Raw genomic sequence first — 26,254 nt, forward strand, 5'->3', positions numbered from 1 at the left:
GCATCTAATATGATATATTATTTGCTTTTTAAACATCTTGGAGGGCAAGATTAAAGGGAAAAAAAGACGCAGAGCACGGCCCAGGCTCACATAGCTCATCCAAATACAAACTATGTAGTTTCTTTCGTGAGGCACTGGCCCAGCAAAGAATGGCGATTACTCCACCGATTTTTTACACATTACTAAATTGCACAACCGGACTTAATCGCGTATTTAAGTTTTAAGATTTACCTCCGACGCTTCGAGGACGGCGTTGTCCCCGTGGCCGTGGTCGAGCGGCTAGAAGATATTGATATCAACTTTATCTAGTCTTCTCCCAGACCATAGCCACCAAGATTTGTGTGGAACGGATGTACTTTTAGCTACCTGTAGCAAAGCGACGAAATCGCGGAGTGAGCCACGCCTGCTCATAGGTACCTACTTTTAATTTAACATTAGATAAATAACTGTTGTACAGTCAGCAGCAGAAGTTGCTAAGCGGGCCAGCTGTTCAAATGATCTTGACGCGACTTTATTGTTAAGATAATAAGACCGTGTTAAGGTAATTTTGAACACCTCGCCCGCTTAGCAACTTCTGCTGCTGACTGTATGCATGACTTAAAGGGCATTGTAAAAAAACCGGGCAAGTGCGAGTCGGACTCGCGCACGAAGGGTTCCGTACCATAAAGAAAAAAAAAACGGAAAAAAATGCAAAAAGAAAACGGTCACCCATCCAAGTAGTACTGACCACGCCCGACGTTGCTTAACTTTGGTCAAAAATCACGTTTGCTGTATGGGAGCCCCACTTTAATCTTTATTTTATTCTGTTTTTAGTATTTGTTGTTATAGCGGCAACAGAAATACATCATCTGTGAAAATTTCAACTGTCTAGCTATCATGGTTCGTGAGATACAGCCTGGTGACAGACAGACGGACAGACGGACGGACGGACAGCGAAGTCTTAGTAATAGGGTCCCGTTTTACCCTTTGGGTACGGAACCCTAAAAAAATATGTCTGGCTGGGTTTTAATCACAATTAACATTCTGGGCTATAACCGCGAAAATCCATGTTCGCTAATTGCGCCTTCGTTGGAGTAAAAGAGAAAGATCCCCGCAGTTTGCGAATGTTGGTTTTCGCGGTAGGCCACGTGAAATGTTTATTTCCCCTGGCCCACGAGACTGTCTTACAAATATTAATGTAAAGATGAAATAACTTTAGTTCTTACTGAATTTATGGTTGCATCAATATATACAATGTTCGTATTCTGTAATAAAACACGAATCACAATAATAACAAACAGTAGTACATTCCACACCAACCAAATGTCAAACAAAACATTACATCATATGTAAACATTATCTCACAGATATATTCCCAAATCTCACCCGGCGTTGATAAATAAATACCAACATTTGGGGCATTATCTATGAAAAGGGACCTTATTGTCGATGGCGCTTACGCCGCACAGCGTCGCGCGGCATTGAAATTATAACGGAGCATCGCTAATAATGGCGTAAGCGCCATCGACAATAAGGTCCCTTTTCATAGATAACGTCACATTTATTTGCCAATGACAATTTTTTTTTATTACTAGCTTGTGCCGGCGACTTCATCTGCGTAAAATTATGATAATTGTTGATAAAAAAAAGCGGCCAAGTGCGATTCGGAATCGCGCACGAAGTGTTCAAATTCAAAATATACTTTATTCATGTTGTAACGTAGTACATTTTTCTAAATTTAAAATAAGTATTTTGGGTCGATTGATAATTAAAAGAAAAATACCTTTTCTAATTTCAACGTTTTTAACGGTGTCCAAAACAAACCTCATTGATTGCATTTCTATGCATAATCTGTTGCATTCAGATGCACCTCTCGATGCTTATCTGTTGTCGGGGTTGTCATATGACTAAAAATAATTAAAACTTGAGATATTTATGTTGTCACTCCAGGAAAACTTTGTATGAAGTAGGTATGATTTATAAGATAAAAAACAATTTTGATTTAAAACAAAACATAGAAATTACAGACTTACAAAGTGGCTCTGGAATGAAACAATATTAGATTAAATGGTAAAAATATATTTCTTAGGCTCAGGAGTGAAATTGTCTAAATAATTCAGACAGAATTTTCGAAGGATTTGTGTCTTCAAGGGACTGCCACCCTACCTTCTCAGGGACTCCATATTGGAGATCATTCGAGAATGATAGGCACATTTGATTTGGGAACCCCTCTGGGGACACTCGCTCGCAAGAGCCCAATTTGTGGGAAGACCACACTTTCGGCATGGTGGTCTGAAAGATGGAAACGGCTTGAGTCCTTCGGAAGCTCCACTGAGTGAGTAGAAATTAAATTTCGTGGTGATCAACTCCACAATGGCGCGAAACGTTGTGGGTTTGTTCTTAACCAAGTTTTGGTTCTTTGCAGAGAGACTCCTGCTCGAGGGAAGGGAGCGCTCCGCCAGAAGTCTTAGCAGCTTCCAGTGCGGTGAGCCAAATTTCCAATTGTTTCATCTCTTTTCTAGCGGCCATAAAGGGCGTCGGCTAATATAACCTTTTCTCGGTTTTCAGGAGCCGGGATTTATTTATTCATTTATTTATTCAATTATTATTTCCATCATTGAGAAATTTATCTCAAAAGCTTCAAAAATCTTAGAAGTTGATTTAGTTTTTGAGACCTCCTGGAGCGAGGAATTTAAGCACGCCATCTGCCTCTGCCACGTCACTTTGGTACCACGTGCGTGGCCCCTGAGCTCTACGTCTCCGCTCAGCATCAAGCTTCACCGGGGAAAGCAGCCTGTCACCCCGCTGCATCTGAGGAACGTTTAAATTCTGAGGTCGGTCCTTTCCATGATTTAATTTAGTAGGGCATCAGCGCCAGCTGCAAAGTTTAGAGTAACTTTAGAATTTTGAGCAACCACTAAAGTAAGATAAAGACATTTGAAAATCCTGGTACATAGTATTTAGTATAAAAATAAATTAGTTCTTAAAATAAGTGGAATTCTGTGTGAAGCTTTATTCTGGACCTGTTAAGCGGCCCAGCTGTCCACTGAGCTAAGTTCTAAAATTAGGTGTCGTCAAATCAAGTTAAAGGTTCACACAGAGTCGCAGGTTAGGATTAAATCACATACTTACCACTGGCAAGATCTTAGGTTTAATAAAGTTTCTATATCTATAATTTGTGTTCACCTTTTTCATCTCCCAAAGTAGGTTCCTATAGCAAGCAATTTTTGACACCACATTTTTTACTAAGTATTAAATTTCATTTTTTTTTTTGTGCTAACGTGCTATAGCTTTCTTTGAACAAGCCGGAGCTTTGCAATTTATTTGACCCCTGTAAAATAGCACGTTTCAATGTAGGCCTAGCAACAAGCTCTTATGATCTTATGAATCGTAATTAATCTTAATCTAATTCCGTACCATTACGCAAAAAACGGCAAAAAAATCTTTATACTTACTGTCTAAAACGAACCATTTTTATATGAGTAGGTTGAATTGTTTAAAAGCTCAGGTGAAATAGACTGTTTACAATCAACTTTTTTTTTACAATCAACGTTTACAATCAAGTTTTATTAAAGAAAAACTTTTTACCTGAATTGTTTCTATGTTTTACCTTCAAATGACAAGCACTTTTACAAGATATAGAATAATAAACTCAGAGCGATAATTTGACCTATAAAAACTTAAATAACGTTTTGTATACCTGAGCCAAACCAGCTGTGAAACTGTGGTGGCTCGGCGAGATGTATGTTAAAACAACCTCAATTATTATCTCATAACATTGGACATTTGAAGATACTGGTAACAATAATAATTATGTAGGTAGTGTTTCATTTAAAACTTTTAAAACAGATTTAAAATAAAGTTAGTACAAATGTATGTAGGTCCTATGCAAATGCTGATCTAAGGTTTTTATTGTAATCTATTATAGAATATATGAATAACTAGAGGTCAGCAAGGGCTATTTTATCTTATGGCCACCTTATAGTATTGCTTTAATTAAGTTTGATATTCATCTGAATATAACTTTTTTAAAACACACTTCACGGATTGGGGGCTGTCTTGAGTGTCTTGCCGACTGTAGGTTATTATGTCTACAGTAGGTTCATAACTATAGATAACAGCCCAGCCTAATAAGATCAAAAGTACTTTAATTAATTATATTAGAAAAAAATCATTTAAAAAACCATACAAAGGAGAAAGTGCCATAATGTAAATGATCTCATCTCGGCATGATGCTAGCAGCTTCCAGCACTGATAAGAGTGATAAGTACCAGTAACTAAGTAGATACAATTTATTGCACCACGAAACAAAAATTCAATAACCACCAGCACCCAATCTTAGTTACTCAAAGGAAATTAGCTTTGTAATTGTTACGAAAGCTGATAAAATACGTTAAGTACAACGTCACCAGTCAGGAAATATATCAATAGCTCTGTACATATTACAACATATGGAATCAGATTAAATAAGAGATTGGCTATATAATGCTAAGCCTCAATAACTATTGTGTAAACGTTATCAAACAATTGCACCTGCTCCAGCTAATCTTATTGGAGCATAGCACCCGTTCCTGATAAGAGTGCAGTGCCCCGGGGCCCAACTACTTCCTATATTAATAATAAATGAAGCGTGACTTCAATTATTATTTATACTTTTGCTATAACTTTGCTTTCTTGAGGCTTATCAAGACATAAAAACTTGCTTAGCCTCCCCACATACAGTCAGCAGCAGAAGTTGCTAAGCGGGCAAAGTGTTCAAAATTGTCTTGACACAATTAACTTTATTGTTAAGAGACTGTCAAGGTAATTTTGAATGCCTCGCCTGTAAGCAGCAACTTTTGCTGCTGACTGTACAAATTTTTGTACAATATTCCACAGTCTATTTTGTTTTTTGATTTTTTTTATAGATTAACTAAGAGTTCCAAATTATAAAATAAAACAACTGCTCCTGGGTCTCAGGAGACTATTTAATTTATAAGTAATTTTTATTGTAATTGTTATTTTAATCTTGTCCATAAAATTTGTATTGTGTGTAATAATATAATGGGTATTGTGTGGACCATTGTTGTCTGTAAATTATTATAATTAAGACCATATTTATAATGACTTAATGACTCAATCCATTATAAATCCACTATCATGTTAGTGCTGTTATGTTTATTTGTGCCCCAATAAAACTTAAGCATTTATAAACCTTAATCAAGCCACAATATTGTTTATTAGTTGTTTACTTATGTCAGATAGGACTAGGTATGTAAATAAATAATTTCAGATAACTTCACTACAATTACATCAAGAGGTTACTCTGTATGGATGTATATTTGTGTAACAGGGGTCATGTAACCGGAAGATAGTAAGGACTACCTCTAATAGTCCGATAAGGCAAGGAAAATCTAAGTAGGTCACTTTTAGTGTAAAGATATTAGTTTACAGCTTAAAGAAAATTGACACAAAATGAAATGAAAGAGCATCTTTTTTGGACAACTCCGAAAGGAGATACGTCGCTCAATACGTCAATTGTCGCCAAAAAGATCAGAATAAGTAGAGCACGAAAATAATGTACAATAAAGTGAAAGGGTAAATACCGAAACGAACTTCCAATATGTCTCGGCCAATGTATTGTTGGAGAAAACGACCTCAATTAGGTTGCTTTACCGACGATATTTGCAATTATAATTGTTAATTATTGATCAGTTGTTGATGAGAAATAAATAAAAGAGAAGTCTTCCAAAACAATCTACAGAAGCGTACTAATTACTGACGGGAATACACATAAAAAACACTCACCGATGCCGGGGACTGCTTTCAATTATATCACTGTCAGCCCCGTGATCCCATGCTTAGGAATTATTACTTAATATTAAACTAACATCGAGTGAACTGCTATGCACAAAATTTATTTACATAAAAGCCCTACACTCGTCCGACAGCCAATCGACGGCCATCATAGATAGCTAGTGTTGTGCAACTTCAAGAAGTCAAGAACAAAAACAATGGCAATAAAATAAAATAGCACGGGGATAATAATTATAGTTCTAAAATATTTTAACTCATCTTTATTAAATTACGCATGAACATGAATGATTTATTTAAAATATATTGAATAAATTATTCAATTGAATGTGCAAAAAGCGGCAGCATTATTTGGAAGTTGGCGCACCTGATTTTGTACCATATCAGTGATATCTGAATGCTTAGAGGAAAAATGAGACCGTTTAAATATATAACTCAAACGTTTTATCCACTGTCATATATGTCATTCTGACACTGACATTTAATCTTAACCTCAAACATCCGATCCGATGGTATTATTTCTCTACAATCTTAATTTTGGATTACATTCAATTAACTAAAATGAAATTAACACAATTTTTACTGAGACGTAATAGACTCCCCAATGGACATCTGTTTAGAGGCAAAGATCGTCTAGTGAAAAAGGTGGAGCCGGTACATTTACGTAAACTGGCACAGAATTTTGAAGTAGAGGAGCAAAATATGTTTTATTTGCGATTTCCCTACCTTACTGAGGTTTGTACTTTATGTAATATCAGTTCATTGATTTATGCAATGTGAAATGTTCATTTCTTACTGTTATGACAAAATCAATGAGCTAATTTCGTTAAAAATAATAATGCAATTTCAATGTAAAAATTCACTTAATATTTTTGTTACCAGGCTGAAAGTGCAGGCCACGCAAAGGCGTTGGGAAATGCTGATAAAAGGAAACAAAAATTCCAGGAGCAATCTAGAAGGATGTTCAAAAATGATGTAACATTATATGAACGTTTTAGTCACCTTCGCGTGAAGGAATCATGGGATTAATTGTGTATTGTACATGTAGCAGCATAAGAGAATAACTTTTGACAACAATTTTCCCAATGTTGTGGAGGTCAATGAAAAACTTAAGCAAAAATCCAATACCATATCCATCAAACTTGGCATTGTGTTATGATTAGTCCTAAATGGGTTTATAAAATACTGGAACTGCCTTGAAGAGTTTACTTGTTATACTGCTACACTAATTATGTATAAGTTTATTTTAATTTAGCCAATAAATTAGTTAATTAGCTTGCATATTTTTTTTATGGAATGACAAAACATCATGTATTGTACATAAATAATAACTTTATTCATGGACATCAAATACATCAATTGTAAATATCTTACAGAATAATATTATCAACTTACATTATCACATTTAGTAGACATTCTCACTTTGCGCAGTTACCATTTTTGATTAAAACATCACCCTCCTTTATGTCCAATCAGCCAAACATTCATGCCTTACAATCTAGTTATTCTAGCAGGCAACAAAAGGATAGCAACATTTGTGTCACTATTTGCAAACAGAAGGGATAAGGGCTCATTTAGATGATGTGAGAACTCGCATGCATTTGTTACATTGCGGGTTTTGATTTGATCGGTCAGTTGAATTGAACATAACCAACAGTCAGCAATTTAAGTAAATTCGCATGCGAGTTCGCGCGCCGTTAAATCAGCCCTAAGACTAACAGAAAAATGTATGATAACAATAAATACAAAGATTAAAGTGCAAGAAAAAATGTTAAAATGCATTTATTATCAGTTATCACCTCTTGATGGCAGAGAGGACAGAAGAGCTAATTCTTATATAAATCTTAACACTAATGTGATAAAGGTTTGTAAAAATTCTTAAAGTAAGGTCTCAGACCATAAATATTAAAAAGATTCAATACAACAAATTTTGCATCTGAGAAAATAACAATTTTTAAGTATATCTAATGCTTTAAGTACACAGTATATGGAGCGAAATTTTATCCAGTCCATAAAGTTTAGTAAAATTTGTGGAAACCACGTGACTTGAAATTGTATGCTTTTACGTTTTACCATGGACATCTAAGACAACATCACAATCATAAAAACAAAACATTCATATAAAGATAAAAATCAAATAACATGTGTCGTTTTTACGTGGGTACTTGTGTCTTGTCACAATGTTAAGTATCAGTTTCCTTTACATACATGACATAAACTTAGATACAAGAGTAAGTAAGTAAAGTTCTGAGTCATGTCATGTAATATTACATGAGTTGCATGCATGCATTTAGGGTGTCCTTAAGTATCATTGATTTAGTGGAATCATTTTGAAGATCATTAAATTAATTATTGCCTTTGCTTGCATTGATTACCAGACTATGTTACAAACTATGCATTACAATTTATACACTGAAAAAACACTTACCCTGGATAGATACCATTAAAATATAATCAAAGCTTAACAAATTCAATTTCGCTTCTTTATAATCTTCAGAAATAAGACATTGTGATCTTACTGAGGAGCATCTCACTGTTGTTCTTGAGAACATTAAAAAACTTAAGACTAAATGTTAAAATAATACTTTTAATATTTCAAGTTGTAATTTACTTGTCTTTGTGAAGTAATACCTATAAAAATCTCTTCAATAATTATTATCAAGTTTTCATATATTCGATATTAAAATTAATTAATATTTTTGGTCCACGCAAAAGCGTCATCTTTGAGGTCCTTCCTGTACAGAGATTTCCCTTGATGTAAGTACTCTGCAAACTGGGAGACGACCGGGTCCCTCATGCAGGACGCCACGGCGATCACCTTGTCCTTCTCATCGAAAAAGAAAATAACGAATTTGAGTCCGGCGATATCGCCGTCTATCATCGTGCTAGCCGGCCGCCCGCAGCCAGCGTAGCGAATAGATTTACCAAATACCATAGTCCAGAAGTAAGGAACTGTTCTTAAAGGCGCTTCCCTCTTTAGAATGTTCAAAGCGGCAACTCGTCCATGGTATTGAGCTAAGCCGATATGTCCTATGCTCATTTGTTTGTTCTCGTAACTGTACACGGGAGCGTACGCGATATCGCCGCCGGCATAAATATGTTTGATATTAGTTTCCAACTTCTCGTTGACGTTAACGGCGCCGTTGGGTTGCAAAGCGATACCGGTATCTTTTAAAAAGTCTGTGTAGTAGGTAGTTCCCACACCCAGAATGAGCATATCAGCTTGCAATGTGGTCCCGTTGGCGAGCTCCACCGATTTGATAACACCATTCTCACCGTTGCATTTCACGATTGTGGTTTGGAAATGGAACGTCACACCGTTCTCTTCGAACAGCTTTTGGAGGCTCTGGCCTATTTCTCTACCAAAGACGAGCCCTAAAGGCGCGTCGTCTTTCCCAACGACAGTCATGGACTTTGCTTTCTTAACGCAAGACGAGGCTATTTCAAGACCGATGAAACTCAGGCCTAAAACCACTACATTCTTATCTCCGCCTTCACCTAAAGCATTCAAAATATCCATTGAATCTTGAAAGTCTCTGACAGTGAATATGTTCTTAAGATCTACGCCAGGTACATCAGGCACACGAGGTTTGCATCCAGTGGCCAAATACAATGAATTATAAGACAGTTTGGAGCCGTTGCTAAGATGTACTAGTTTCGAGTCAGGCTGGACTTTAATGGCTTCTGTGCCTCTGATAACACGAATATTCGATCCATTGTAATATTCCTGTGTCCTTGCTTGGAGTTTCTCAATGTCGGTGGCTGTTCCTATCTTGGACACTTTGATCCTGTCGTAGGGGAGGAAGTGTTCTCTGGCGACGATGGTGATGCGGCCGCGGTAGCCCTCTGCGCGGAGGGTCTCGGCGCAGGTGGCGCCCGAGGGGCCGCCGCCGACGATGACCACGGAGGAGCCGTCCGCGGTGCAGGGGCTGCCGAGGTCTTTGATGCGCTTGTTGCTCTTTAGGTCGCTGATTTTGGCGCGTACCTGAAGCAGAGAGGCGATCTTTATTAGTATGTTGCGAAGGAACGCTTGTTGCATATTTCATCAGGTGCCAACCAAAACTCAATAATTAATAATTAGGTAGGTACTAATTAGCTCCCACAACTTCAGACAGCCATTGTGCATGAACCGCACTAATATTAATAATTTTTATTTAATTATGTTCATGCAATTAGTGAGGTTTGCTTGTCATTTGACTACATACACGGTGTAACATGAGGAAACCGAATAATTTTAACCACGCATTTCTGAGGTCATAAGAAGTAAAAAAAATAATATGAGTTTAGGTCAATTTCGCCAATAAAATTTTTTTTTTGTTTTCTTTTTTCATTTTTTTGAATGTATTTGTACATAAAAAATAAATGTTATTGGTAAACTTGTCACTTAAAATTTATTTTTACATTTTTTTTTCGTAGAACCTACTTTTTGCATAGTGTTACTTGTCACTTTTTGACATCTATCAATAAGGATATTTATACTACGTCCCATAGCAGCAACATCACCATCAAAAAGGCCTTTTACACTATGTAACAATAAAAGCTTGTTTTTTTTTAAATTAATAATATCTCTGAAACTAGGCGAATTTCAAAAAAAGTTTATAGGACATTTTTGTCTCTAAATATGATCAGGAATACGCTGTTAAAATTATTCGGTTTACTCATGTTACACCGTGTATATACATATGTAGAAATCTTTGAAGCCGTTCTATGCACAATGCATATCTTATTCATTTAGGTAGGTTACTGTGAAAAAGTACTACATTGTAAAGTGACTGAGGCCGACAGCACACCTGTAGTTGGGTTACCTTGACATTGTATTCAATGACACACTGCATTTTAGCGTTAATTAAAATATATAGTTATGTTAGAGTTGACGATAATATTTGCACCGATTCCCTAGCTGCATGATTTCTGCCATGGGACATATTTTTAAAACAAAATGAGTTAGGCATACATAGAAACCGCACTACTGGCAATACATGCAAAAATAGGGCTTCATAGTCAGTCAATCGTTTGAGTTTTAGATAGAATATAACCAATTCGATACCAATCGGCCAAAAGGCGGGGCTGTAATAGTTCTACCACAAGTTCGGAACCACAGTGAATCGTGCTAATACATATTAGAATAAGGTTGATTTTTGTATATTTTTTTACAATGATTGAGTTATTGGCTGTCCCCCTGACGATATAAGGCCTTCATGCAGGCAGGGTTAAAAAATGCGTAGTCATGCGACCTAACAACTAAAAGCAACAACGCCAAAGTTTCATTTGTAGGTGCGACTCAGCACGGGATACGAGGCTGAAACCTACTTACATGCCGAGTGAATTGATATAATAATTATGTAACCTAAGGACGTAGGTAGGTTAACTATTATAATACTTTATATCAGTGACAACCCTATAAAGTTTTTTAAATTGACACATGTCATGTCATTCAATAGGATCTACTTGGTAATAGGGTTGAAACATACAGATTTTTGCAATAATGTTAAAACTGTACCTATCTCAAAACGGTTAAAAATATTACCGTGATTAATAAGTACGTAGCCTAAACAATTTCCCGTTTGCTTGAAAATCCTTCGTTCTGTCACAGAATAACTAATAGTACTACCGTACTATTAGTGGTGGGGTAGTGGTGGTGGTGGTGGTGGTGGTGGTTATTAGTGGTGGTTCTGTTCCACCACCTGATATGTAATATCTAACTAAATTAGTCTATTAAACTCGCCGCCCTCAATACGGTATCCTAATACTTAAGTAACATCAATTTCCGTTCATGTTTAAAAGTACGGAAGTACCTATTTGCTGTAGTGACTCTGAAAATAGAATGTAAGACATTGTTTCGCATTTCCGATATCGCAGCATAAAAGACTGCACGTACATAACTGAAATAATTGCCGTCTTTAATCATTTTCATGCTTAAAAGTCTGCAAATTGAGTCACAGAACCATTTGTCCGGAACGAAGTAAACAATCTAACTCATATGCACACGTTCTTGTGATTCAACCGCATTTTATGAGTTATAGGAACGTATTACTCAGTTGAGACGGTCGGGTCGACCTTCAGATTATTGAGTCACCGTTGTGAACTAGTAAACCGCTCCGAATTCGGTCAAACTGACTGACCCTGGCCACATTTCATGGTGATTTGACAGGTGTACTTGATACAGGGCATACCAACATGGATACTCTGTTACATATAATAATAATACAGGTTGGGCCAAAAATACGTTGGCAAATATTTTTTTGTAATATTTTTCTTACACTTCTTTTACAAAATGACAAATTAAAACTACCTACAATAATCTAACTAAAGCAAAACGTATAATCTACAAAAATGACAAAATATTTTTTATTTGCTTTGATTTTTAGCTTTGATATCGAAACATAAGCACAGAATAAATAATAGTACTAGGTACAGAAGACTCACTCTCTAACAAAACGCGTCTGTTACGATCAGCACAGATATATATGGCCGCTAGGTGGCGACAGCGCCACGCGCGGCTTATGTCTTTCCCCAAAATTGGAGTGGAACGGATGTACTTTTAGCTACCTATAGCAAAGCGACGAAATCGCGGAGTGAGCTCGCTTGACATAAGCAAGTAACGTAAGTAAGTAAATAAAACGTTGATAAATGATAATATTACCTAAACAATATGCCGCAGCATCAAACATTATCAACGCTAATCATGAAATTTGACATTGTAGATATAAAAGTACAGAAATAAATTTAGCACCTACGACAAAGTTGCAGTCATTCTTTAAATTGAGAAAACACTTCCTCAAATATTTATCTATATTACGTTTATGTTTAATTTTTCAGGAGCAGGAGGGCCCAGGTTCAAATACTGGTAAGGGCATTTATTTGTGTGTTTATATATTTTGTATTTTAATGACTACATATTCGGTATTCGTCTATTTCTATCCTAAATAATCAAATTATAATGCAGGCTGTACCTACAGTCGTACACACTCGTCGAGAGCCTTTTGCGACGCGTCGCGAGACGAGACCAATAATAAATAACGATAAACGGAGCAGGGCTATAACCGCGAAATTCGAAGTTCGCAAATTGCGGGCATTTTTCTCTGTCACTCTAATTACGCCTTCATTGGAGTAACAGAGAAAAATCCCCGCAATTTGCGAATTTCGGTTTTGGCGGTAGCCCCTCAGTATGTACCCACTCGTTCTTGGTCTGTCTCGGGGTGTATCGACGAGTTGTACAGCCGGCATATAAGACAGTTCGTTTGAATGAGGAAAAAATAACATTTTCCTTGTTTACTATGTTAGACAATAGATAGACACATTACCTAAACTACTGATTAGGTACCTACCTGTCAAGTTGCAACTAAAACTATCTAAGTATCTATTGAGTATGTGTACAGTCAGCAGCAGAAGTCGCTATACACTCCAGGTGCTCAAAGAGAGGTAAACGTTTAAACTGTCAAAAAGTTGTTGACTGTCATGGTAGTATTTACTTGTGAGCGCTCAACGTGTCACAAATATGTTAACAGTCGCTATTCATTAATTTCTACACTTACAACAAGTCATTGATACCTTAGCTGTCAAAAAACCAATGGTATCTAAGCGGTCAACGTGTCAAATATATCTGAACAATATGGAAAAATAGACTTTAAAGCATACAAGTATGGTCGAATATTGAATAAAAGATAGCCATGCTAATTTCAGGTTTGCGTTTTGACAATCATCGAAAGCAGTACAGTCTTGTCATCACATACATCTATCTCACGTTTTGCCCTTCAACCATTTGACAGGAGCCTCTCGGTCAACTTACTGCAAACTATTTCTTTTAACAGAATCGTCAAGACGAATGACACATAGCAAAAGCTAACTGAAGCCGAATTTAGAGCCAATTGTCAAGGCACGTCGTGGTCTCAGTAACAGGCGTTTGCTTTTCAAAGCAGAGACCGCGGGTTCAAATCTCAGTCGTACGCACCTTAGGTCAAGAAATGAATGCTCAAAAAACGTTGTAGAGGGAAATGCTAGGAACACAATTTTTGACTCCGTAACTTTGTTTGGACTAGTTAGGAGGTGAACATATCAAAAGTCCCCGGCTTTAGCCCCGCTGCTGGGGGGTAGAGGGGGGTAAGAAGGTCGATTTTTTCGGTTTTTCATTGATATCTTGGAAACTTTGCGTCTTAGCGACATGACTACTAAGACAAACCGAAAGCTGATAAAATTAGTTACAAGTTTTATCCTGTCAAGTTTTTCGATATCATGAATAGTTTTTGAGATACCCGCTCTTGAAAGTTTATTTAGGGATTTTAATTTTATCTTGATATCTACGTCAGTGAAGCTGTTAGGCCATGTTTGGTATCATTTTCGTATAAATCGGGGGTGCTGAATTCATTTATGGTATCACATTGACACCATTCCGAAGTAAAACCAAAATTTAAAAATAAATATTTTTTTAAATCCCTCTTCACGCTTAAACCGCTGAACCAATTTCGTTGAAATTTGGTATAGAAATAGTTTAAATCTCGACACACGACATAGGATAGTTTTTATAACCAAAAGCATCTTTTGAGGGTGTGAAAAGTGGGGTGGAAGTTTGTATGGGGAGTCAATAACCGCTGAACCGGTTTAGATGAAATTTAGGACGGAATAAATCTGTGATTTAGATGAAAGTGATACCAAACATGACTTCAAACCTTACCTTGAGCAGTATTAACCTCAGGAATTCAGTTTCGTCGACGAAGTTGAATTCCCCCCATACTCCATTTCACAACTTTAAAGGATGATTATTGAGATAAAATGTATCTTATGTCCTGTCTTGGGACTCGAAATATCTGTATACCAAATTTCAATTAAATCGGTTGAACGGTTTAAGCGTGAAGAGGAATTTAAAAAAAAAAGGTATTTGTTTAAAGTTTATATGTTTTTTCTTAGGAATGGTGTCAATGTGATACCAAAACTGAATTCAGCACCCCCGATTTATACGAAAATGATACCAAACACGGTCTAGCAGCGTCACTAATGTAGATATCAAGATAAAATTGAAAGCCCTAAATAAACTTTCAAGAGCGGATATCTCAAAAACTATTCAAGATATCGAAAAACTTGACTGAATAAAACTTGTAACAAATTTTATCAGCTTTTGGTTTGTCTTAGTAGTCATGTCGCTAAGACGCAAAATTTCCAAGATATAAGTGAAAAACCGAAAAATGAGACCTTCTTTCCCCCCTCTACCCCCCAGCACCCGGGCTACGGCCGGGGACTTTTGATATGTTCACCTCCCAACTAGTCCAAACAAAGTTACGTAGTCAAAAATTGTGTTCCTAGCATTTCCCTCTATAACTTCTTATTGCTTGGCCTACCTAGAGATTATACAGCTTTTTGTTTTTTTTTTGGGTTTCATTTCTATTATTAATTTGTGTCTTCTGATTTTATGTTAATTTCGCATTAGTTTATATAATTTTTGAAGATAATGTCACATGTAGCGTAGGTATGTACGACTTTCTATCAGTACGTTGTAGGTTTGAACCCGCAGTGGGCGTTACTTAGATTACTCCTGTGCGGAATGCCATTTGATATTTACTACTCAAAAATCACGTTTGTTGTATGGGAGCCCCACTTAAATCTTAATTTTATTCTGTTTTTAGTATTTCTTGTTACTTATTATAGCGGCAACAGAAGTACATAATTTGTGAGAATTTCAACTGTCTAGCTATCACGGTTCCTGAGATACAGCCTGGTGACAGACGAACGGACGGACGGATGGATGGACAGACGGACGGACAACAGAGTCTTAGTAATAGGGTCCCGTTTTACCCTTTGGGTACGGAACCCTAAAAATGCTGGTCTCTTCGAAAACTGACTAAATTAAATTAAAGGATATGAAAACAATGCATTTTATTAATTTCAGACATCATGTTTCATAGTAACATTTATTGCTTAAGACCTACACAATCGATATCTAAATAGAAATAGTCTTAGTTTTATTTTTCAAAACGTTCGGGGTTCGATTCCCGAGCTGAGTACACATTTTTTTAAATGTATGAATGCAGTTTTTCGTGTTACTAAAATCGATGACATGATTCCTAAGAAGAGATCGGTGTATATCTTATAGTATCAGATTTTCCCATACTGGCCGATCTAAATGGGCCACCCTGTATAGTCTATTTTAGTACAATAAGTGGGCTAAATAAATATATTAACATAGGTATATAATATGATCAACGGTTTGGAAGAACAGCCGCATATGACAGTTAAAATAAAAAAACCGATCATTCTAGTAGAACCTACTTATTTATTGAATAAGTTTGACACTTAACGATAAAATACTTCTTTAAGAAAGGAGGTGTCAATTCGTAGTGCTACAGTATTTATTTTAAAGTTAAACAGATAAAATGTTGATGCTTAGTTACCATTGAAATAACAACTGCTTAGCAACTGGTGGCACCCTGGCTGCTGACGTACGTGATTGGCAGTGCGTGTAGGTATTAATGACAGCAGCTTGAATTTGATTGCTTAGTTACCACTGACTTTTTAACCGTTATTGTCATTGTGATTAAATAAGGGTGTATGTATTAAAGAAAAACTCAGAAGTTAAGGTATTTGTGACGAACTGAAAGCCTACGTGAAAATGACATCTTAGATGTCCTTATTTTTGTGACGATTGAAGTGTATATGTTTTCTTGGACACCTTGCCCGCTCAGGTATATCTGCTGCTGACTGTACTATTACTATTACTTTGGCGTCACCGGGCGGCTATTAAGTGCCACATTCGATATTTCAAAATTTCACGTGTATTTTAAGGTATATTGTGTAAGTACTAATGGGAGATGGAGCTTTGCTCGTAAAGCATATAAAAACTCAAAAATGCACGTTTTCCCAGAGATAAGACCTAGCTAGATCGATCTTTCTCCCCCGAAAACCCCCATACGTCAAATTTCATCGAAATCGTTAGAGCCATTTCCGAGATCCCCGCAATATACAAGAATCGCTCGTTTAAAGGTAAATACCACTTTTAACCTAGGTGCTGCATCATTGTTTATTATAAAACGATGAACAAAAAAAGGCAGTGTGTGAACATGACATCATTGGCTACTAAACGTAGATGAGAATGGAACGGAGATGTACAATTGAAGAAATGTAAACCTTATGTATTTCTATTTTAAGTTCAAATTTCTTCAATGTTGAGTCTCGAGTTGTCAACTTCTTCCCGCCGTGTACAGTGAGCAGCAGACGTTGCTAAGCGGGCGAGTTCAAAATTACCTTGACACGCTCTTATGCTCTTAATAATAAAGTCGCATTAAGATCATTTTGAACATCTGGCCCGCTTAGCGACTGTACCGTTAATAACAGGATGTAGTGATTTTTATGATTTTATAAGCCATCTGACAACTGCAACACAAGGACGTTTAGGATAAAAAACCGGGCAAGTGCGAGTCGGACTCGCGCACGAAGGGTTCCGTACCATAATGCAAAAAAAAACAAAAAAAAGCAAAAAAACAAACGGTCACCCATCCAAGTACTGACCACTCCCGACGTTGCTTAACTTTGGTCAAAAATCACGTTTGTTGTATGGGAGCCCCATTTAAATCTTTATTTTATTCTGTTTTTAGTATTTGTTGTTATAGCGGCAACAGAAATACATCTGTGAAAATTTCAACTGTCTAGCTATCACGGTTCGTGAGATACAGCCTGGTGACAGACGGACGGACGGACGGACAGCGAAGTCTTAGTAATAGGGTCCCGTTTTACCCTTCGGGTACGGAACCCTAAAAAATAATAGGGTCCCGTTTTACCCTTTGGGTACGGAACGCTAAAAAAATAGCTCCCCGAGTGGCTCAGAATAAGTTTTTGGTTGTAAGTACTTTTATTTTAGCAGACATCTAAGTAAATATAAATCCAAATCATATTGTCCCACTCTAATAAGTTAGTATTAGTACTTATGTAATAAAGGCGAAATTGGGGTTAGCCCAATTTTCAATAAACTGTAACATTGATAACGGGGTATGGCAATCAGGGCTCGGTACCGGCACAGAATAAATAATAGTACTAGGTACAGAAGACTCACTCTCTAACAAAACGCGTCTGTTACGATCAGGGCCGCTAGCCAAGGTTACAATCGCTATCGCTTCGACAACGAAAAGCTTAATGTCTCTCTGTCACTCTTCTGTATAAGTGCGACAGTGACAGTTGCGTTTCGATCGCTACCATAGACATAATATATATATAGACGGTGTCTCAGCGAGCTGTCACTGTTGCCACTTTTGTTTAGTGTACGATTAACAATTTAACACCACCTTGCTGTAGCCATGTCGATAAAGTCATATCGATAAACTATCGACATTTCTTACAATTTTAATTTTACTTCAAAGGTTAGACGATATCTAAAATGAACAAAAACGCTTTTATTCTTTATTGTGGTTATCAGATCACAATTTTATCGTCACGCCCCAGCAGGGAACCAAGAGAAAGTTCAGATATTTAATTAAATAGTCTCGTTTCTACTATACAACCTAAAATAAATAATTAATTTGAGCTATGCTTTTGTTTCGTCCTGTTGATCGCGGAGAGCTGTGATTGGTCAATTTCATTATAGTTGACTAAACTGTATCGTAATGAATATTATAGTTGAGTTGGGAGCCCACACATTAAAAATACCCAATTGAAGTTTGGTATATGAAATCTTAATTCAAGAATTATAGTCGACGAGTAGATAAATACATAAATACCTACTAAGATATGTGTTCCGCAATAATTGAAATATTTTATTATATTCTAATATATTTCTTATTCATTAGCATTTCAATTATGTATATGTTTAACGAAGATATTGAAGCTTCAATTAATAGCTATTTCGTTCCGCTGTGTAGCGTTTATCGATATATAGCATGATTAAAATCGACTTTTCACATCCCTAAAAGAGCACACATACACGTTTTTACGCACACATACACAGCCTGGATGCATCAAAAAAGGCAACACTTGACTTGAAGTTCACCTTGTTAACAGTATTGTTGTCCTTTTTTGACAAATGGCATTTTAAAAGAGCGAGGAGAGAGAAATGATACTAGTTGCTGCGCCGTCAAAGAGAACAGAAAACGTAGGGGCCTTGATCGCTACGGAGCGTTAGCGATTGGCTGGTTGGCTACGCGGCCTGGACAGATATGGCCGCTAGGTGGCGACAGCGCCACGCGCGGCTTATGGCAAACCCCAAAATTGGGGTCGAACGGATGTACTTTTAGCTACCTGTAGCAATGCGACGAAATCGCGGAGTGAGTCACACCTGATACCGGTTTTTTTTTAATAACCCAAAATAGCCCAATATTGTTAATTATTCTATGCTCTTTACGTAGGACTGAATCAATGTATTTAGGTAACAACTTCGCATTATTAGACTGTTCCATTAAAAATAAATAATAAACCAAAGAATGAAAAAGAACGTAATAACACCGGTATTTTCTGTATGCAGAAAAAACCGGTTGCGAGCCTTGATGGCAATGAAATGACTTTCTTACTTATCATGAGAACTGAAAGATATCATTTCGACGAGACGCCATATCAATCGTAATCAATAATCACACTGATAAATTTAATGAATTGGCATTTTTTATCTATTATAATCTTTTATAGATTAAATTGTTTAATCTCGTCTCTATGCCCAGACAGATATTTACCTAATGTGTATTATTATATTATCCTTAATTACTAATATTATTTAAATGCGAAAGAACTCTGTCTGTTGACCGTATGGTTTAGTCTGTTTTGTCAACCGTTTTGATTAATCGAATTTAAACTTTCGTGAGACATACTAACTTTAATGACCAGAGCGCGGAATTCTCGTAGCATTTTTGAGCTGTCATAGCGACTTCTCGTTTATCGACTTCCGATTATAGGTACATATTATGTATGTAGGTATATCGATAAATACAGAAGACAATCTCCTCCGGGGGAGTTACGAGGTTTACAACTTTAAGTATTGTTGTCCAAGGTAGCAATTACTAATTTTCTTGAAATGGAGTTACGAGGTTTGCGACTTAAGCCGACGGTATGTATAATCGGAAGTCGATAAACGAGAAGTCCCTATGACAACTCAAAAATGGTACGAGAATTCCAGGCTCTGTTAATCACTCATGCATTGTCAGTGCTTGAAAATGGAGACCTCTTAGGCTCTCTATTTTTGTATGGGATTTTGAACAGCACGCCAAGCGGGACGTTTTGGAAACTCAAATCCCATACAACATGACACTTAACGCGCACGTCACGTCACGTCACGCTATCGAATGAATTTACACTAGGAGTACAGGTACAGGTACAGAAGGTAGTTTTATATTTATTGTCTATTAGTTGTGTGAATGCGTATCATGGGCGTACGCAGCATTTTTTAAGGGGTGGGGCAGAAGTAGTTGAGGCTGGGTATGTTGTAACAGGTTCGGTTAATCTGCCCAAAAAATCTTGGCTTATGGTCAGAGACCAGGGTGGGGCAACTGCCCCACCTTGCCCCACCGTGGGTACGCCTATGATGCGTATCATAAGTGTATTCTTATTTACAACAATCTACCATCAGAAATTAGGAATCTTGAAGGCAAGGAATTCAATTGTACCCTTAGAATTTGGTTCCAAGATCATTGTTTTTACAACATGAAAGAATTTTTGAATTATAAAAACATGATAACATGAAATATGTATTGATTTTTAATTTTAGGTTTTCTTATTATTTGGCATAATTTTAACTTAACATTGTTCATAAATTAATGTAAATGTATAGTGTATATAGCTAATTAATGTACTTTGTAAATACCTACATATATGAATGCTGTCGAATATAGTTTTAAAAATAATTTGCATGCTGTCATGAGATAGCGGATTAAGGTGGATCATTACTAACCTAAAGTTAAGACCTGTAACTAACCCTTTTTCTGCAAATAAATATGAATCTGAATCTGTAGTATTTAATACAGAAAACTCAAAAATGCGCATTTTCCCAGAGATAAGACCTAGCTAGATCGATTTATCTCTTCCAAAAACCCCCATATAGCAAATTTCATCGAAATCGTTAGAGCCGTTTCCGGGAGCCCCGAAAAAAAATATATATAAATAAATAAACAAGAATTGCTCGTTTAAAGGTATTAGATATATTGATAAATAATTATTATGGGAACAGATCCGTTCCCAATATTTATGTAGACTTGTAGAGGGTAGCAATGGAATAAAAGAATGCCTCGATACGCCCTCTCACGATCCTCTCAGTTTTAATTAAATTCCTTCACGTAATACCCTGTGCTTTCTTATATCCCCGAGGTCGATCATTTCAGGCGTTCCTAGTAGAAGACAAAAACTAACTCAATTTGGTGTACCCTGTATATCTATATAGAGTATAGGTACCTACTTAAGTCCAGAAAAATATTCATTTCCGCGTAGTCAGGGAACCATACAATTTTCCCTACATGGTTTTTGAAAAATCAATACGTGTCTATATATCACTTAGAAATGAGTAAGGTGCTCAACATTTTTATAGGCTGTTGGTGATTTATTAACTTAATTGTCTTGATTATGTATGTTGTATGTTTCAGGGACGATAAGTTCTTGAGGTTACCTACAATGGACTAGTCCAGTCCCTCGTCGTACCCATGTAGGTATAGTTCGTAGGTTTCTAATAGAGCCCGAGCTAATCCTATTGTCTATTGTTAAGTAAAACTGCTCGTGCCACGTGCCACAACCACCTGCATAAAAACCTGAGTACTTCGGTTACCGAGTGCCGGCAAGCCGAACACTACAGAACCAGTCTAAAATGTGTCATCGAGATGCGTAACAAAGGCGCGTTATCGGAGACCGCACGTACACTGGTTTTTTGAGCGTTGGACTAGCCCGCGCTCCGGCTCAGGTGCCAAATAGAATAAGTATGACCCTTTTTTGCAGGAAAGTAGCACGTGCGGTTTTACTTAACAATAGACAATAGGATTAGCCGCCGGGCTCTGTTATAAAGCTACGAACTTCGAGTATATGTACTATTATACAATCGATTTCCGCCTCTGACCTGCCATGTCATGTCAACAACATTGTGACCTCTACCAAGACTACTTGACAAGTATTGATTAAAATGAAAGACAGGTAGGTATTACACCTTTACCTGTATTATTAAGGTCAGGCCAAAATTATATGTTAAATGTTTAACGCTGCCGGCCTGTTTGTTTGGATTGGAGGAACAATCAGATGAAAAATTCTAAGATCTGGTGCAAAATGGCAGTTTTTAATTTGGAGAGGAATGTGATGATGATGGTGATGAGTAACAAAGTAGATGGGTACCTACTTAGGTACACCAGTGGCCTATTTTATAAAGCTACAAGTTACAATTTACAAGCGGAAGTCTCGTTCTGACACATAGGGTTAGAAAGAGACTTCGGCTTGTAAATTGTAACTTGTAGCTTTATAAAATGGGCCACAGGTATAGGGTGACTGGACTACTATAGTTATTGGGCCCTCCATAGTAATTATGAAGAACAAATTAGGTCCTCGGAAAGTAGAAAAGTAATTGCTCCTCTATACGATGGGCCAACGGACACATTTATGCGTTAGATGAAGCAAGTGATATTGCTATCTCATTCTACCGCGTAGCTGCGTCCCTTGGAGTGGCCGGCGTTGGCCGATCGCGTAGAGAAGCCATAACTGACTTTCGCAAACGCTCTCGGACCATATGAGAAAAACTGGAGAACTGTATAGTTCGTTTTTTTTAGCATTAGAAAGAACTCCACACTTGCAGTTTTTGTCAGGCTCTTTAATTGTTAATAATTATTGAATTATTAAATGTAGCATGGTCAATACATATAATTTACTTGAAATTATTACCGCTAAAAGTGCCGGATTTGGAAGTTTTGGAACCACAAGCTTACTTCTGCGAAGTTCTTTCTAATGCTAAAAAAACGGACTATAGGCACCTACCTAGCATTAAATCTTATGAACTACTATACTAGAATAAGTCCGGAATTCGCTAGAAATCAACAAATATTCGAAACATGCCACAACGGGGACAGACTAATGTAGGTATGATATATTATATTTTTGTGAACATGAGTGTTGCGAATGTGAATGCAATAAGTTAAAATTAGACACGATCCGTCGTCTGTCTGACGGCATCATCATCAGAGGGCCAACCGCGAATCACGTTCGACGTGTTGCCTTCCTGTCACAACTTACGTACGAATTTACAAGTGCGACAGAGAGCCAACACGTCGAACGTGGTTCGCGGTAGGCCATCTGAACAATCCCGTTCAACGTACTCGTAAACACTATTCGAATAATAAAATACGAAAAATGCGAAATTATGCTAATGGTCCACGGCCAAAAGAGCTTTCTGGCTCATACTCGTAGCTTATTGATTTGGCTACGTCTCTGTCTCTTAAGTCACTTAAATAACCTTATTTTATAGGGTCAAACGCTTACGCTTTAGTTTGGTTTGGTTGCCTTGGTTACATATGTCTGTCTCTTGGGTAACGTAAGTTAAATTGACCCAACAGGGGGTTACTTTGGCCCACTTAATTAGCACATATAGGTGAGTCTAACAAAAAAAATAAAAACATGGATAATGAAACCTGCACCAAATTATTCCCAACGGCCAAAGATACCCTCTCGGTACAATAAAACCAGACCCGATATTAAGATAAGTATTTCTAAACACTCGTTTTCCAGAATGTATGTTTAATAACTGGTTTTTAGGGTATAGTAGCCATTTTGCAAAAAAAATGATGAAAGTTTCGTCGCTTTCGTTCGCATGGAACAAGCATTCTACGTGGAAACTAGAAATAACTATAATCGCTATTTTACGAACTATTCTTATTAGTGATGTCATTGTGTGAGCTGTGAGCTAATCTAATCTGATACTGTCTGACTAGGTTTTGGATTTTTTGTAGATTAACATTTTCGAGCGCGGTACATTCAAAGTAAGATAGGAAAAGGAGGGAAACGATTGTGACTAAGGGTGGTATTCCACCTATCCAATTTCTTTGTCCAATGTGTATTACGTCTCACATTTTGCTTTAATGAGAGAGTGAGACGCACTGACATTGGACAAAGAAAATGGACAAGTGGAAACCACCCTAAAAGAGTCAATTAGGACGCGTTCTAAACGCTTGCGGTTTGCGACAAGCGGCGCGGGCACCGGAGCGGCGAGTGGCGGCCGCCGCCGCTGCCGTAGTCGTCCAAAACAGATAAATTCAGTAAGTAAGTATGACAGGACTACTTAGTGCCGGGCGGCGCGAGCGGGACTCGATCACGATGACTTAAACGAATCTGAACAGCGGCGTCCAGATTGCGGCCTTATGCTTATGAAATTATGACTTCTTACAAGACGGCAGTTAAGCCGTGATAGGTAAAATATGACATACCTAACTTGGATTTTATGATAACCAGTACCTACATGTCACATAAGATAACGCGCAAGATATTATTCACAGCATATTTCCGTAGTACTATTGTTAGTCAAAGTTTTTTGCAGCTTAATTGCTAATAACAGGTATATTAGTCAAGTCAATTCTACCATAGTATGAGGGCCGTGAAAATCGCAATATTAGCGTTTCAAAATACCGCATAGTAACCCTCCACTATTGCGATTTTAACACGGTTAGATACGTGGTGAGCGAGACAGTGTATAGCGATGTCTCTCGTGCTCACCCGGGCGGCGTAAGGCGGCCTTCACGAAATGCTGATCTGCAGCATTTCGTGAAGGCTGCCTTACGCCAGCCGCAACGGAGATGGTATTTATGCATTTAGGATGGGAAGCTGTTTATTTGTGCATGCTAATAAACATACCCAACCTTACTAGAGACCTTATATTATTGTCACCGGGACAAAGTACAAAATCGGTAGGAAATTAAAGTTTGAATGTACTAATACCTACTTCAGTCAGTATAATAAAAGTCTTTAACTCACCTTAACTTCTCCTTTTTCCGTAACCGTAACCTTGTAGCACGGCAGCGAATCGAAGCCAGGAAACTCTTCAATATCCCCCGTCTTAATGTTGAAGCAAGCTCCATGCCACTGGCACCTTATCCTCCCGTCTCCAAGAGCCCCAGACACCAGCGGAGCCCCATAATGAGTGCACTTAGTGCCCAAGGCACTGAATTCTCCATTCTGTTTCACAAGCAGGACTTTTCCTTCATCTCCAATGTCAAAGACTTTCATTTCATTGTCTTTCAAGTCATCTTGATTGCAGACAACTGACTCTACATAGTTACTGGTTGATTCCAAGCGGGATATGGTGCCAGCTAAAAAATAATATATTGTTACCTACTATAGGCTGTACCTTTTAGTAGTAGGTATTTAAATAAAAGTAAACAAACAATTTGTACATTTATTGGTTAGCCGACCAAAATACAAAACCGCCTGGATCAGTCACTGAACGACCTGACTTTAACCTACATTATTTGATCATGTAATGTTTTCATGTGAGGGTAGATTTTGTTTACTTTTTTTTTAAATAGTTACTTAAAGATAAAAGAGTATAGGTTTTGTATTGAAATCAGACAAACCTGTTCTGTTTTTTTTTGTTCTGATAATTTTATTAACCAATTCTTCATACTGTCTCCTGGGTCACTTTTTGTATTAATTAGAATATGGTTTATGGGACAGATTAAAAAAAACCAACTGCTTCCAATAAAAAATTACTGAAATGAATACCAATTAATTTTTTAAGCTAGGTTTATCAGTGTGGCAAAAAAAAAAATTTTGGGGTATGCGGTAACAATAAAAACTATGCATATTCATTAATCATAAGTGGGTAGATATCCTTTATGATGTGTACGTATCAATTGTTTTGTAACTTTAGTAACACTTCAACACTGAAACAGGTATTAAGGTTTGCAATTAACACTGAATCATATTAAAGTCGCGGTCACGGCCGTCACAGATGCTTATTCTGTTTACCTACTTTTTAATTACAACATAATTATAAACAAAAATAATAAAAATGTAAGTACTCACGTCTTTCGTTGGTTTCCCTGCTTGATGTTGTGTTTATATTACAAGTGCGCGAAAATGAAGTACCCATTTTATTAGTATTTACTACCGAACCTGTGAACCAATATTGTTTAAACTAATAAGAACAATTTGAATTTCGCTCTATTTTTCTTACACCTTCATAAGATATACGATAGGAATTTGATCAATTAGGTCAGTTGTAACAACAACTTATGTAGAATAAAAAGCGTAGTGTGTAATATCTATTCGTAACATAAATAAAATTAAGGGAAAGGAATCACCTTGAACAATACGTCTAACGACCTTGTTCAAGAAACCACTTCTGCAAAATACGACCATTTTAAAAAAGTGGTACGCAGCTGTCAAATGATTGTCACTTTTTCTGTTGCCAGCTCAATCGTCTTAGCCCGAGTTCAGGGAAAAATCATTTAATTAAACCACAACAGCCGAAGCCACCGTAGTTGAGTTGATTGTAGCCTCCAAAAATGTTGTGGTAACGACATTTGTAAGTGTGTGAAGCCACTTTCACACACTATAGTGGTTT

The 26,254-nt window shown here is 37.1% G+C and overlaps 2 protein-coding genes across 2 annotated transcripts in view; both read right to left on the reverse strand.

Moving 5' to 3' along the window:
- LOC134674358 (signal peptide peptidase-like 3) overlaps nt 1–5,941 on the reverse strand; it is a 28,367-nt gene extending 22,426 nt beyond the window's left edge. Inside the window, exon 1 of the mRNA XM_063532412.1 lies at nt 5,767–5,941. The gene's annotated coding sequence lies outside the window, so the exon portion shown is untranslated. The remainder of the gene's footprint in view (nt 1–5,766) is intronic.
- A 1,143-nt stretch (nt 5,942–7,084) lies between these two features.
- Nucleotides 7,085–26,094, reverse strand: LOC134674630 (apoptosis-inducing factor 3). The gene is made up of 4 exons (XM_063532748.1): nt 25,992–26,094; nt 25,714–25,803; nt 24,664–24,998; nt 7,085–9,757 (listed from the first exon to the last, which is right to left on the reverse strand). Exons 1-4 carry the CDS (start codon nt 26,047–26,049, stop codon nt 8,459–8,461), a joined length of 1,782 nt encoding a protein of 593 aa, XP_063388818.1. The 5' UTR covers nt 26,050–26,094; the 3' UTR covers nt 7,085–8,458.
- Between the last annotated feature and the right edge of the window lie 160 nt (nt 26,095–26,254).

Source organism: Cydia fagiglandana, chromosome 20 (genome assembly GCF_963556715.1).
Source record: "Cydia fagiglandana chromosome 20, ilCydFagi1.1, whole genome shotgun sequence".
In the NCBI taxonomy this organism is placed as follows: Eukaryota; Metazoa; Arthropoda; class Insecta; order Lepidoptera; family Tortricidae; genus Cydia; species Cydia fagiglandana.

Bases quoted from the DNA above. Each gene is read 5' to 3' on its own strand.
- LOC134674630 (XM_063532748.1), bottom strand. From the start codon at position 26,049: ATGGTCGTATTTTGCAGAAGTGGTTTCTTGAACAAGGTCGTTAGACGT. The intron at 25,804-25,991 runs GTGATTCCTTTC...ATTGGTTCACAG, and splicing joins CGTTAGACGTATTGTTCAAG to GTTCGGTAGTAAATACTAAT. The intron at 9,758-24,663 runs GTGAGTTAAAGA...TCTCTGCTTCAG, and splicing joins CGGAAAAAGGAGAAGTTAAG to GTACGCGCCAAAATCAGCGA.